Here is a 16,146-nt window from a genome sequence, read left to right as displayed (position 1 = left end):
CATGCTCCTTGGGATCCAAGGGGAACATCTGTTACAGGTCTGTCTACTGTCACAAACGTCATCTCATTCTGCTAGCAGATGTGTACTTACCAGCTGAAGACTCAGGAATAAGTATTCCATAGGAAATTTTTCTTTAAGTAAATTGAGTATCTGATCTCTAACTATATTAGTTGAGACAGACCTTGCCAGACATTAAGCTATTCTTTAGATTATGCTTCAGAGTATTGGTAACAAATGAAGAAGCAGCCTGTGCCAGAATTAATGCCTCAAGTTAACAATAAGCAATATCTGAATGGTCCTTCATTTTTTCAAAATGTGGCACTTGTGTGTTATATTGATATATTCTGTCTTGGCCAATGCCTGCTATCAAGTTACTGGTCTACGAATGGTGGCTACGACTACTACTAATAATTACTACGTGGGAGACATAGTATCATCTGCCTTAAAGGAACTCAAGAGTCCCAGGGAGAAAAACTTAGCAGATGGCCTCCTGGTCCACAGGAGCTGTGTACTCTATGAATACCCAGGGGCAAGGGTCTAGGGGAGCTAGTCTCACATGGCAATGTGTAGTGGCAGGAAGGTAGGAGAGGGAAGCAGCTTGGGCTTGCCTGGGCTTTCCTGAACCAGATACCTCTAGAAGGACCAAGAAACCTTGGCCGCACAAGTGATGCATATTCTAGGCAGAGGTGGTCCACCAACGTGGCAGGACATAATACAAAGGCACAAACCTTACAGCCAAGACCCTCTGTGATGGAGTCAGTTCTTCATCCTTTCGAAACATCCCTGAGAAACAAACAGGTGATTTTATCAATTATGAATTCTCCCAAGAGGGCACTTTTCCCCATTCATGCTTACATCACTTGAAATTCATGCTATATTCAACAACTGTCCCTTTCTTTCTCATGGCAACAGTTTCAATCATGTGAAAGGACCATCATGCAGTCCAACATACCCAGGTCTCTATAAGATAAACAGCACACTGTCAGCAAACAAAGCCACTAACATGACTGCTGTCTAAATTTTAAAAATTCCGATATGCTAGTACTTTTTAAACAACAAAAAAAATTTTTAGTTGTTGATAGACCTTTATTTTATTTATTTATATCCGGTGCTGAGAATCGAACCTAGTGCCTCAAACATGCCAGGCAAGTGTGCTCCTGCTGAGCCCCAGGCCCAGCCCCATGCTGCTACTTTTTAAACTTACAAATGTATTATTCTTAACAGTAAATGCTACGACTTTTCAAAAAAGCAGCCTTAATTTTTTTTTGATTATTGGATGATTTAAATCACTAAACATCTGTGCTACAAAGTAGAATCTCAACATAAAGCAAGGAATAATTTCCTTACCCCACATGACTCCAATGAACGAAAACTCAAATCAAAATTGTATTCAAATATATATTTCTTCCCAAATAGGAAGTTATTGCTATGGCTACATATCAGTTTACTAGATCTATATCCTTTAAAATATATATGCCCTAAATCCAATCTAAAGACCAAAAGGGGACTAAATTAAGAAGCAAATAACAGACTTAGGAAATATTTACAGCAAATATGATACAATGTTAATATACCCCTAAGAATCAAAACCAAACCAACCAAAACACATTAAGGCGGACAGGAAAACATGAAAAACAAACCATACAAGAAACAAGCATTCAATTAATGTATAAAATGCTACCTTTATGATTAATGATGATGACAGATTTGTAATTTCATTAACAATGAAAATGTGATCATATAACATGATCTCAATTATGTAACACATTTTAATATTATTATGTGTGTATACAAAACAAAGATAAGAAGAAAATTGTGAGTCTTAAAATGCCACAGGAGGGGCTGGGGATGTGGCTCAAGCGGTGGCGCGCTCGCCTGGCATGCGTGCGGCCCGGGTTCGATCCTCAGCACCACATACAAACAAAGATGTTGTGTCCGCCGAGAACTAAAAAATAAATATTAAAAATTCTCTCTCTCTCACTCTCTCTCCTCTCTCACTCTCTCTTTAAAAAAAAAATGCCTAGGAACTATCCTACGGCCTAGGAATCTAAAATGCCTAGGAACTATCCTAGGCACTGGGGTAAAAGCAGAAGAAAACAGAATGTAAGAGTTGCAGCACTTATATTCTGGTAGGGAGAAAGAATATAAATAAAAAATAAATGAACTACTAAGAAAAACCCATGTCATCTTCCTCTCCACCAGTGGAGAAAAGCACCAGGACTCTAATGTAAGGAAATGACACAAAGGTGTGATTTGAACTATACTATGGATCACCACAGCCTTGTACATAATAGGGGGGGGACAAAAAAAGAAACAAACTACCAACAATTAGGGAATGGGCAAATAACTGCACATTTACCTTTTTTAAAAAATATTTTTTAGTTGTAGTTGACAATACCTTTATTTTATTTATTTATTTTATGTGGTGCTGAAGATTGAACCCAGGGCCTTGCATATGCCAGGCGAGCACTTTACCGCTGAGCCACAACCCCAGCCCCCACATTTACTTTTGATAATTATATAAAAAGAAAACCAGGGGCCTGGGGTTGTGGCTCAGAGGTAGCGCTCACCTAGCACATACGAGGCACTGGGTTTGATCCTCAACACCACAGATAAATAATAAATAAATTAAATAAAGGTACTGTGTCCAACTACAACAACAAAAATATTTAAAAGAGAACCAGGCTTCCTAAGAACACAAAGGAAACATTAGTACAAAGCAGCTCTGGCTCTGAAGAGCTCTGGCAGAGAGACACAAAGGATCATTATTTTTTTCTTTGGATTTAATTTGTATTCTCAAATTTCCTTCAGTGAATATAAACCTACATTTTGTAATCAAAAGGAAAAAGCCTTAAAACTGTAGACCAGAGAAAGGTGAACAGTGGTCAGGAAGAAGCCAAGGAAGACTTCTGGGACTTTAAACTCTGCTTTCTTCCCCAGATCAGAAACTCTGCTGTCCAGCATTTTCTTTCTTTCTTTTCTTTTCTTTCTTTTTTTTTTTTTTTTGTTAATAGTCTCTATATTTTTTAGTTATAGTGGACACAATATCTCTATTTATTTATTTTTATGTGGTGCTGAGGATCAAACCAAGCTTCACACATGCCAGGCAAGCGTTCCACCACTGAGCCACAATCCCAGCCCCTGTCCACCATTTTCTTAAAAACAAAACAAAAAGAAACCAAGGGCTCTCTCTTGAAATGAGGATCAGTATTTTTTAGAAAAACTCCTTCCCATTCTGTGGGCAGGGACATTGCTCCTTTTACCAGGAAGGGGCCACGGTAACAGCCCCATTGGGGAGGCCAAGCCATGCTCCATGTCATATTTGTGCTGTTTTGTCAGCATTTCCACGCCTTTGGTGTCGTGGGCTTCTGTGTCCATTTGGGTTGCTATCCTGACCGGGGAGGCTACTATCATTTTAGAGTAGCAAACGAGCCAAGGAAAGTAGAAATGGGCTTAAAGGAGACTCTCTTGGACCCGTTCTGTGTTACGTGATTGCCGGGTTCAATCCTTAGCACCACATAAAAATGAAATAAAGATATTGTGTGACCACATACATCTAAAAATAAATATTAAAAAAAAAAATCAAGGTAGGGTTGGGATGTAGCTCTAGGGTATAGCACTTGCCCGGCGTCTGCAAGGCTCCAAGTTCCAACTGCAGGACTGCAAACAAGCCAACAAAGCAGAACAAAGAAGCCACCAGGGCAGCAAGCCTGCTCAGGCAGCCCAAGCCCTGTCAAACCCCCACCTCACCCCATGCTGTCCTGGCACTCTGCGGGGAGCAGAGAACTGTGGTAGTACCTCAAGCAAAAGATTATTTGAATGGGACTATATTCAGAAATGAAGAATTAATTTCAGAATTCTTACCATCATGAATTTCATAAGCCAAACTGGTGATCTTCTGAGTGATGATCATCATCGGGCTACAACAGACAAAAGGCAGGAGGTTTAAATGAGGAAAGTCCAAGCACTAAAGGCATGTAAAGAGAGTTCATTCCTCTTAGGGACTACAAAATGATGACATTTCTACCATAAAAGGGATTTCCAAGACCAGGGGTCTTCTATGAGCCAGTGATAAGGTCCTATCTCTTCATTTCATGCCCCAGAAAAGGAGGTCCAGAGGTCACACACCTGGCCTCTTGTGACCCAGCACCTCCTTCAACACCACACTGCCAGCTGCTGCCTCCAGCCCCGGGTGGGGGAAGGTAGGACATGACTGCTTGGGAAAGGCGAAGGGGTGGGAGACAAGGGCTTCTGGGTGAGAAGTGGGAGAGGTGAGGGCAACAGCACAGGGAGGAAGGAAAAGAGAACAGGGACTGCTGCCCCTTCCCTGCTCTCAAAGTAGTGCATGCCAGCCACCGAGCAGGGCAGGCCAGGCACAGGAGCTGAGGCTTATTTGAAGGAAAAGAGGACTTCAAAATCAAGTTGCAAGCCAATGGCAACACTTCCCCCATTTTTTGAAAGTGTTCTAATTAAATGGATAATTTGGAAAGGAAAAAAATGAGCTACACAGGAAGCACAGATAGGAATGTGGGTGTGGTTCAGGGGTGGAGTGCTTGCCCAGCATGATCTTAAGGACCATAAACCTGCTCTACCTCTTCCATTCCCCTGGGAAAAAAGTACCATTTTTCTCACCCTGCCTAATTCTCTTCTTAGTTTATCCTACCAGTAAATTATGAAAGCCATTTCAGTTCTAAAGTCTAATCCTCAAGTCACCTTAAAACATAATTAACTGATAATTATTAAATTTAATCAACTCAGTGACATGGTAAGCTTCCAGGTATCATATGTAAGATGTTCAAAATGCTTTCTGAATACTTGTCCACAATGTCCCCAACCACACTCTGCACCTTCATGCAACTTCTATTTCACCAGATGCAAGGGATGCAGAACCTCAGGATGTCATGCTCAGCTGGGAGAAGAGTTGGCACATGGGTGCATGTGGGTTACTCTTCTGGAGCTGTGATGCAAAAAGACCTACAGCCCCTCCTTCAAGTTTCAGCCTGAAAGTTACTCTCTGTCCAAGAGGCCCTATGTCAAACAGCTCCACGCACAGATGCCCACACTCAGACACTCCACCTCATCAGCTGCACAGATGCCCACACTCACACATTCCACCTCATCTCAGCTTCTTGTCTGTTTCTTTCAAGGTGTTTCTCATGTTTGCAGTTCTTATATTCATTAAATTACAATGGTTATTTTTAAAGTGTCTCCCTTCTTCTTCTTCTTCTTTTTTTTTTTTTTTTTTTTTTTTGGTGGTGATACTGGGGACTGAACCCAGAGGTGCTCTACCACCAAGTCACATCTCCAGTCCTTTTTTGAAATTTTGAGTCAGAGTCTCGCTCAATTGCTGGGCTGGCTTTGAACTTGCAATCCTCCTGTCTCAGCCTCCTAAGTAGCTGGGATTACAGGGTGCTCCACTGTGCCCAGCAATCTCTCTCTTTAGAAGCCCATGAAGCAGGGAAGCCCAACGCCCTCCATACTGAACCTCCAACACACAGTTCAGCCTGGTACCAGACAGGAATACTGTAAAAACACAAAATGAAGTGACCCTGCTAGGTGTCTACCCAAGGTGTCTCCTACAGGCAGTGACACTCCTCTCCATCTGTCCACTGTCACCATTGAAAGCATTTGTCATACTAAAGTAAGACTGTTTACTTCTCTGTCACCACAAAAATACCCATGAACTATTCAACAGCAGGAACGCTGCCATATCTTTGTGCCTTCAGAAACTGACACCTGATACACAAAGTACTGCCTGGTTTATGAAACCCTCTCATAGTTGTTTCTGTTTCCTTTACTGGTGATCATCAGCCCCAAACATTCCCTTTGTTTTTAATTAATTGATTATTTATTTTTTAAAGATAAAGATAGACACAATATCTTTTTTTTTTTTTTAAATGTGATGCTGAGGATCCAACCCAGGGTCTCACAACCTGTCTTCAGGGCAATGGTGAATTTAAGAACAGAAGGTAAAATTAATCATAGAGTGACTACAAAGGGAAAGTCAGGGTGGGATAAAAGGTCTAAGAAGAGTTAAGAAGCAAGCGGCAGGTAAACAGATGACTGCAGCCCAGCACAGGCACCACGAGGAGGCAGAACAGAGCCAAGGGAATGTGTGGGCCTTGCCCTGTCAGCAGACGCTGCTGGACAGAGAGGCACCCCCCAGTAAAACCAACACAACTAGCCACAGAAGCAAGCTGCAGATTTCAACAGCACAATATGTTCCCAAATATCTTTTTCAGGACAATCAGAGTAACTCTCCCAATTATTTCATTCTCACCTTTACTGATACTTTTAACTCTCCACTGGATTTGTGTAGAAAGGCATTCTTGACATGTTCCCCTCCCAGGTCCCAGGAAAGCCTGAGATAACCACGCCTGTTTCCCAGGGGTAGGCTGGGAGCTGGAGGGCAGGCAGGGGAGCAGAGGGCTCCAGGACCCACCAAGGAAGAGTCAGTGGGACTTCCTCTTCCTTCTGTGTGTCACAGCATCACTGTATTTAAATAGTATTACAGAAATTTTCTTCCAGGGAGACTCTGCTAGGAATGTAGGAAAACATGGAATCTAACTAGTCAAATAAATAAACTAATGGAACAGTTTCAGCTAATATAAATTAAAATACTCACGAGGTACAGAATTTTGAAACTCCAGACTTTCTAAAACAAAAAGGAGGAAAGGCTGTAAAAAAATTTAAAAATATTTACATGTTTCCCTACAAAGAACAAGAATAGTAGAAGTGGTTCTATAACAATGGACCCTCAGCTGTCGTTATACACTATTGGAGAAGGAAGGGTTAAATGAACACATGCTTTCTGAAGAAGTGCTCCATTATCTCTCCCAGACTATGGATGGAACTCAAGTGATGCTTGTATGTTAATCTTACAAAGCTTCTACAGAGACCTACTAGGTAAATGGTCAGCTTGAGACTAGGATATCAATCACCTCAGCACAAGGCAAACTGTCAATCACCCACTCTCAGTCATCCCTAGGGACACAAGTACTCTTTATCCACAAAAAGTGGGGCTCACACCAAACCAACCCCACTTGCCTAATGCCAAACGCAGGCTGGAAGGCTCGCTGAGATCAGAGTCCTGCACACATCATCTACCTGTTCTCTCATCTAGAAAACAAGCATTAGTGGGCATCTAAAATGCACCAAGCACCACTCCAGGTGCTGGAGACAGAGTGTGGACAAGACAAAGTCCGTCCCGTGGTGGACAGCAGTGGAGAGACAGAGATTATAATGAAGAAGCAGGTAAACATACAGCATGCCAGATGTCACCAAGAGCTGCACAGTAAAAGAAGCAGGGAGTGCAGGACACAGGTGGGCACTGGCCACATCTGGAAAGTGGCTCCTAACAGAGAACAAGCCCATGGACACCTGGGGTGAATATCCAGGAGAGAGAAGCAAGTTCAGCAGCCCATGGACAGAGTCTGACTGCACAGGGATTGAGGAGGACAGGACACTAAGACAGGCAGGAGGAAACAGAGCTGGCAGGCTAATTTAGGCCATGAGGTGATCAGGTTTTAAACAGAACCATTCTGACTCTGGGTTGAACAGTGACAGAGGGGTAGAGGGCAGGTAGGAAGGGACGGTGGCTCAGACCAGGGAACAGGACAGGTGTCTGCAGTCCATTCCAGGTATATTCTGAAGGTAAAGGCAAACAGGGCTGAATGAGCTTTGACACTGCATCTGATGCTGAGATCAACACCCGACGCCACCAAGGTTTTTGAACAGGGATATCAACTATAAGAACAGGGCTGACTGGGGAGGAAGGCAGGGAGCGGAGACCATAGAGAAGGGGAGCCAGCTGGGGCGAGGTGTGCCCAGAGTGATGCCCACAGGAGGACACGTGGGATGTGCTGAGGAGGCATTTGGACACTGAGGTCAGAAAACACAAACCCAACTCCACCACTCACCCTCGTGGAAGAGGGCCTTAGTTAACATTTTTCACAACTGTCCTTGTCTATAAAAAGGGGACCATACTGCCACCGTGGGGTTAAATGAAATGGCAATACAACAAAGCTCTTAGACAGTATCTAAGTCACAGATGTTGCTAAGCGCTAGCCCTGTCCGACATCCAGCCTTCTTCTAGCCCATGTTGGAACTGCTACCGAGAGCAAGGCACTGGAGGGACACAACCATCCCGTGGCAGCGCTGCTCCTAAAGAGGCCTCCTGCCTAGAGCAGCATCAGCAGGGGCACGAGTGCAGTGGCCTCCTCACCCTCGGTTACGATTTCTGTAGTTTTGATTACCAATTGCCAAACAAAATCTGAAAACACCAAATGGAAATTTCCACAAATATACACTTCCTAGGCTTTAAACTACATGTAGTTCTACGTAACAGGATGAAATCTTGTGCCTTTCCCTTGTGTCTCACTGGGGTTGCGAGCCACTCCTCTGTCCATGCTGCATGCATCACCAATCCATCAGTCCTTTCCTAGCTGTGCCTGAGTAAGTCTTACTTTAGTTGATAATGTCCACAAGTACACAAGTAGTGCTGACAGAATTTCAGATATGCCCAAGAAAAGCTGTAAGGTACTTCCCTTAGTGAATGTCAAAGCTGATCACAGCTCTGTAGATATAGGAAGAGGCACAGTGCATGGAGGGTCTGGTGCTACTGTGGTTCCAGACACCTCCTGTGGGTCTTGGGGTGCCTCCTATGGGTAAAGGGGCTACTGTAACTACATAAACAAGTGTCAAGTGCAAAGCACAATACTGAAGAAATGTGCAGAGGTGAGTGAAACTTCACACCGACAGAGCCAAGGGGGAAATATCTCAAATAAGTTATTTGATTCAGTCCTTTAAGATTTGGGAGGTTTCAACAGGAAGATATGGTTGGAAAGCTGTTCCAAGCAGAGAACAGGGTGAAAAAAAATACTGCCAAAGAAAGAACAGGAGAGACAGACCTGAAAAGCTGTGAGGGGCTCTGCAGGCCTGTGTTAAGAAGCACTGTGTTTATTTTTTTTTAATTAGAACATTATAGTTATACATAGAAGTTGGGTTCATTTTGATAAAACTATACATGCAAGGAATTTGATACTCCATTTCAGCCCCTGGTCCCCTCAGCACGGTATGTTTCTGATAGAGGTTATGCTGCACTGCCTTGTAACATCCATAAACTCAGAGGAAAAGCCCAGGCATGGGTGGGGGACAGACAAATGATAAACAGGTTGTGTCTCTTCACCCACAGTCACCTGAGCCCTATTAGCAGCAGCTACACAGGATAGTTCCTGTAGACAAATATAGGTCAAGGGGTTGGGAGATACTCCCACAGGATGAACCAGGACAGGTGGAACACCACGGCTTGCGAGCACTTGAATAATTTAGTCACCCCATTGACAGCTGCTTCTGGGTGCACTGCGAGGCAGAGGAGGGTCACAAAGAGCAGCAAGGGCCTTTGTCCTCCTTTCACAGAAGGCGAAGAGATCCCCAAACTTAGACTCTGCACCTAGATACAGCTGAAGAGAGTAATGAAGGGGACAATCACATCTGCAGTTCTGGGACCAGGGCCTGTCATTGCATGTGCTTAACAGAACTGTCACCTACAAAAGCACCTACCAGAAGGCACACCACCCCCACCAAGGACAGGCCCAGCTAAGCCACAGCGAGTAGCTTACTGAGCATCTGTTTCCGTCTGCTCTGCTGAGACAGAGTCTGGATTTGAATGGAAAATTATGTCACACATAGCTTTTTTTGGTAGACATATTAAAAAATCTCTTTGGCATCACAAAAATCAACATATTTCAATCAGAATTCATTATCCTTCTGCCAGAAAAACTGCTCTTGCCTCCATCTACAATTTGTCAATCTCCATGTGAGGTAAGGATGTGCCTTTCCCTCCTCCTCCTGATGTCCTGGTACTGAAGAACTGGGCCAGGCTTGCCCACTGGTTTTGATCCCACCATTGCTATTCTGTATTTTTATTCTTAAATCCCTGGGTCTCTCCTTCTAGGTCCGCTACCCTGGCTTTCTTGATTTGTCTACTCCTATGTCAGTTCCATAGTATTTTAATGACTCTTGTCCTTTTGAGAGGGGGGTTACTGGGGATTGAACCCAGGGGTATTCTACCCCTGAGCTACACCCCCAGTCCTTTTTACTTTAAGACAAGTTCTTGACCTTGAACATACCATGCACCTGCCTCCTCTTCAGGTCACTGGGATTACAGGTGTGCACCATTGCACCTGGCTTAATGATTCTTATTTTATAGACAGTAGCAATCTTTATACTGAGTTTACTACTCTCAAGAATTTAACCTTCCAGACAAACTTTTCAATCACTTTATCTTATCTCTATCAAAACCCCAACTTTTACCACATTCAGTGTCAGGTTAACAACAGGAAAATTACCTACCATCCTTACAAAACTGAATTTTACTATTCTTATAAATGAATGATTCTCAAGTTAGTATTCAATGTCCTAAAATAAAAGTTTTAGTTTTCACACAGAAATCCTGCTCCTTTTTTAAAACATGTATTCCTAGATATTTCTTAGTTTTTATTGCTTCTGAAACTTCTATGTTTTCTAATTGATTATTGTTGGTATAAAGGAAAACTATTTTGTTGATTTATATTTCTCTTGTATCTATTTTCTTTTTCTTTTGGTACTGGGAATTGAACTCACATTGAGTCACATCCCCAGTCCTATTTTTTGTATTTTTATTTAGAGTCTCACTGAGTTGCTAAGTGCCTTGCTTTTTTTTTTTTTAAATAGAGAGTGAGAGAGGAGAGAGGGAGAGAGAGAGAGAGAGAGAGAGAGAGAGAGAGAGAGAGAGAGAGAGAGAGAGAGAGAGAGAGAATTTTTAATATTTATTTTTTAATTCTCGGCGGACACAACATCTTTGTTGGTATGTGGTGCTGAGGATCGAACCCGGGCCGCACGCATGCCAGGCGAGTGCGCTACCGCTTGAGCCACATCCCCAGCCCAGTGCCTTGCTTTTGCTGAGGCTGGCCTTGAACTTATGATCCTCCTGCCTCAGCCTCCCCAACCGCTAGGATTACAGACATGTGCCACAGTACCCAGCTCTTATATCTATTTTCTAAGGCTAATCTAAGCTCTAACAATTTCAGCTTTCAATCTTTCCATAAATAGAAACTTCTATTAACAGACCCTTTTAGGGGCTGGGGTTGTAGCTCACGGGTAGAGCACTTATCTAGCATATGTGAGGCACTGAGTTCGATCCTCGGCACCACATCAAAAAATAAAGTTATTGTGGCCATCTACAACTAAAAATATCTTTTAAAAAAGAGTTCCTCTTGGACTGGGGTTGTAGCTCAGTAATGCTAGTGCTTACCTAGCATGTGTGACACACTGGGTTCGATTCTCAGCACCACATGTAAACAAAAAGTAAAGGTCCACTGACAACTACAATAATATTTTTTTTTAAAAAGTTCCCCTTTTCTAATTAATGTTTTAAACATATCCTGAATTGTATGTGTACATACGTTGTGCAAAGACACCACCTGCCCCATCAACTTAGAAGAAGTTGCCAGAGAGCCTGAAGGAGGTGGAAATACAAGAAAGAAAGGACCTGGTCCCCTAAGATATTGTGTGGAATGGAAGCGCCATGCTCAGTGAACTGTAACGTGAATGAGAAGTAAAGTCTTATGTTATTCCACTGAAGTTATGTGACTGTGTAACAGCAGGTAGCCTATCACTAGCTAATAGGGTGAGATGTTAGGTGGAGGACTAGAAAATGAAAAGAGTTTGGAGCAGCAGATGAGAGAAATGAAAAGGGTAATGACTAATTTCAAACTGAAGAAAAGGTAGTAAGGGTCTCTCTGGACTGGTCACACAAAGCTGTATTAGCATCAACCCACTTGGTTGTATGATCAATTCAACTGGATTATACTAAATTACTTTTATATCTGGTGGTTTTAAAAAATAAAGAAAAGACTTCTTAATGAAGTATGTAGAATCCTAAAATATTAACTAGCAAAACCTTAATTGGGGTTGAAACAAGACTGGGAGACCTAGAACCTCAGTGGCTTAGCTCCTTATCCTCTTGCACTGCCTGCAGAACTTACCATGGAGTCCTAGGACTCCAGGGGTTGAAAAGTAATGACTGCACGGCACTGTCAGCTTAGTTGCTGATGTTAACATTTCTGTTTTCAACATTCATAAACTAAATTAGTTGAGAAAATTCTTTTTGTTTCTATTTTATATTAAATGCCTAATTTATTTCTCATTTATTACAATGCAAGTATTCAAAGCTATGAATTCACCTCTCGATTCAGTTTGTCTGCATGGTTCCTGTTTCCCTATTTGGGTTTTTCCCTTTCCTATTGTATTTTCTACTTTTTCCCTTAAGTATTATTTCTAATTCAATTAAATATTTAATACAATTGTGTGCTACTACACTAAGGATATAAGATGAATAAGGGCAACATGATCACTATTCTTAGGTTAATTTTTGCAGTGACTATGATACATTTTAAATACTTCCTAACTTCATTACACTATGATGACAACATGTGACAACGTGTGATTCTGTTTAGGAGCTCAATTTCTTTCTACTTATCTATTCATTCATCCATATACATATGTTTGTACACACATGTGTACACACACACACACACACAGTCAAACTAAAGACTGACCCCAAGGGTACTCTACCACTGAGCTACATACATCCCCAGCCCCTTTTTGGGACAGGGTTTCGCTAAGCTGCCCAGGCTGTCCTTGAGCTTGCCATCCTCCTATCTCAACCTCCAGAGCAGCTGGGATTATACCCATGGCCACTGCACCCAGCCACAGCTCAATTTCTTCGAGAACACCTACTACTCATAAGAAGACTGACAGTCTGTTTTCCTTTTCTGCGTTCTAGGTATGCATCTCAATTTCACTCATTTTGAGTGAAATTGCTAGTTAGTTGGTTTAATTGGTTTTTATGGCATCCTTCTGTTTTCACTTGGTTTTGTTTCTCATGCAACCTACTTCCATTCAAGACTACTTTTATATGTGTACAGTAAAACCCACTTGGTCTCTTTAGGGAGAAAAAGATGGGTCATCTTCTGTTTCACAGAAGTGATTTTTTTTTTCATCAATTTGGGCCCATTACTATTGTCAAGCAATTTTTTTCTCCAGAAGTATTATAACCTGTTTTGTCTAATTTTTTTCCAATTTACTTATTCTTAAATTGGATCTATTACTGATTATTGTGCTGTCCAATGACTCAAGACTGACCTAGCATCTTCTGTATGCTGTCCATGGAGAAAGCTGTAGAGCCTGACATAAAGAACACTGAGGTTTAAATTCTCCCCCTCCCCACCTGGCCCACTGTGAATGAAGACACCCCTGTGTAGAAGGGGGAGTGAATCAGGAGACAAGGGCTTGTGCAGCAGGGTGTCTTAACAGAAACTCCAACAGCTACCAGAACAGGACAGACCTAACTGGCCAGGGAGGGAATGAGCCCCCTCTGCGGCAACGGAAGCCTGAAGGCACCTCCACTACTGTTGAAACTAATGTCGGATGAGTGGAGTGGAGATAGTGGGAAAGGGAGAGGGAAGGGGGAGAGGGGGTAAGGGGGTGAGCGGGTGGGGGAGGGAGAGGGCAAGCAGCAAGAATATGGGCTCCAGGGGGCTAAATTTCCAGAATCATTAATTATTGCTGAAATCTCTATCAGAATTAGAAAACGCTTTCAATATCAGAATGTTATGTAAGAAATTAAATTGTAATATATTTAGAATAATATTTTGTGACATAAAGTATTATAAAGAAACCAACTATGATAAGAAAAATTCTAAATTCATAAAGGAATTTTGAACTCAAATGTTTAATGATAGTTTTTCACTGGAACTAGTAAATGCAACTATATTTTGTTTTATTTTAACCAAGAGTTACAAAAGATAAATTGGAGTGCTGAATCAAAGTTTTAATCTTACCCTGAAAAATCAGCAGAATATTGTCCATAATCAAAGATATAGACTCTAGTGATTTGGCACACTGTGAGGTACCCCAAAGCAAACACAAAACAGTATCTGGAAAAAAAAAAAAAAGAAAAAAGAAAAGCCAGATTAATAATGATAAAAAAGTCACTTAAAGAGTATATTTTAAAGTAATTCATTAATTAAATGATATGGTTGAATGATTAAATCTTACTAGATCTACTTTCAAATAACGGGCCCAAGAGCACTCTACCAGGAAGCTATATGCCCAGCCCTACTTTTGTTGAGACAGTGTCTCACTAAGTGACAAAGGTTGGTCTTGAACTTGTGACTGTCCTGCCTCAGGCTCCTAGGTTGCTGGGAGTACAGGCTGGTTACAGGCAGTTGCAGCTAGCTCAAGTAACTTCATAAATTAAGAAAACTCTTCCCTAGTTATCTGCTTTAGTTTACTTGGCTACATCTTCAATGGTAAATGCAATCAATTACTGCCTTTATTCATTTACTTGTGAAAGACATCCACACATCAAGTTACATATTTGAAAGTTATAATTACGAGCATAAAATTGTAATTATTGACATCTGCTGTGTCTACTGATTCTTATATTCTAGAAAACAAAATTTAGCACAAAAATACTTGGCTCAGATATACATTAAAACAAATTCTTAACAGGAGTCCAAAAATGTCCTCAGTAATCTAAAATCATAATCATACATCTTTGGTGTGGGTTAGGTGGCATTTAGCCACATTTAGATGTATGAACACTTAGTGACCTTCACCAATTTAAGACATCTGGGTTGGAGTTATAATAAACAGTATGAAAAATAATTCACATATCAATAGAAAAGAGCAGGAACATATTTTAGAATATATAACATTATACAGTGCAATAAAAACATGAGTCTACAATGTGAGGAAGTTCTGCCTTCACTCCACACTATGACAATGGACTACAGAATAAAACAAAATATATATCAAACAGGAACTGTGGCCAAAGATTCAAATGTTCTCAATTCAGGAAGGACCTTCTAAACATATACAATACAGAGAAATGAAAATGAAAAGTAGTGTATTTGACTAAACTAAAAGCTTCTCATGTAGGCAATTTAGGTGATTTTATGAAACTGTTTTTTTTCCCAAACTTTGAACAAGGACAAAGGGAGGACGATTTCCTAATTCAAATGCTGTACGAAGTTAACAAACCATGATCATTACACCTCACAATCATTACACCTGTGTGCACATGTGATCACCAAGCGCTCACAAACTAAAACTTAAAATAATTTCTAGAAACCACTCATTTCCTAGTGACAACATCTCTCATCATAAGTTTTCTGCAAGTTTGCCTGCTTCCTGACAACGGGATAGTCTTTTTCTTTTTTTTTTTTTTTTAAGCGAGATGGGGGGGGGGAGAACTTTTTGATATTTATTTTTCAGTTTTTGGCGGACACAACATCTTTGCTGGTATGTGGTGCTGAGGATCGAACCCGGGCCGCACGCATGCCAGGCGAGCGCGCTACCGCTTGAGCCACATCCCTAGCCCCGGGACAGTCTATTTCTCTGTCCACCTCAGTCTGGGCCAGTCTTCTAACCACACTGACCAGATTATATGAAACATACTGTGAATTCCACACACGGCCCCTAATTGTCCTGACAGTTGCTACTTCTTGTTCTTTTGATGGTTAGTTGTGATGAGAGAAAAGTGACACTCATGAGACCACTGCATGTGGGGGTTCTGCAGCGTGAGACTGTGGAGAAGGGTAAGGGGGGCAGACACCAGGCAGGGGGACTGGAGAGTCATCAGGCGGTGAGCGAATAAGCCAATGGCACAGAAGAAAGAGAGGACCATTCAGCTGACTTTCCCGAGCCACAGAAACACAGCAAAACAAGTCACTATTTTAAAGCCACTGTGCTCTGATCTAGTGACATCATCACAACAGACTGTGAAGCACTTTGGAAACAAAAACATGAGACACAGCACAGGTTTGGGGACTGGGTTGTGCTTAGAGGCAGAAAAGCCCCAGGAGATGTGGGCTTAGGCAGGAAGGCCAGAGAGGGAGCTGGACGGAGCCAGAGCAAGGCTAAGCAGGCAGCTGCGAAGCAGAGAACAGGAAACACACCTAAGGTCAGCATTAGCCTGATTCTTTCAGGTGCCATCGCAAGGTGCGGACCCAGGCAGAAAGTAAAATGAGTGTTCAGGTGTTAATGGGGATGTACAAAACGGGGAGGCCCTCCAGTCAGCAAAATGTTCTTAGTCAAGGT

General features: G+C 41.9%; 1 protein-coding gene across 3 annotated transcripts in view; it reads right to left on the bottom strand.

Moving 5' to 3' along the window:
• Positions 1 to 16,146, bottom strand: part of MBOAT2 (membrane bound glycerophospholipid O-acyltransferase 2) — a 127,662-nt gene that overhangs the window by 24,863 nt on the left and 86,653 nt on the right. For all 3 annotated transcript variants that reach the window (XM_081264556.1, XM_081264557.1, XM_081264558.1), the window contains 3 exons: positions 13,884 to 13,979; positions 3,865 to 3,920; positions 729 to 783 (listed from right to left, as the gene is read on the bottom strand). In XM_081264556.1, coding sequence (XP_081120682.1) covers positions 729 to 783; positions 3,865 to 3,920; positions 13,884 to 13,979 — 207 coding nt within the window. The remainder of the gene's footprint in view (positions 1 to 728; positions 784 to 3,864; positions 3,921 to 13,883; positions 13,980 to 16,146) is intronic.

Source organism: Spermophilus citellus (assembly GCF_964194105.1).
Source record: "Spermophilus citellus genome assembly, chromosome: 13".
NCBI lineage: Eukaryota > Metazoa > Chordata > Mammalia > Rodentia > Sciuridae > Spermophilus > Spermophilus citellus.
Note: the sequence above shows the minus strand (reverse complement) of the source record. Positions and strands in the feature narration are given on the sequence as shown.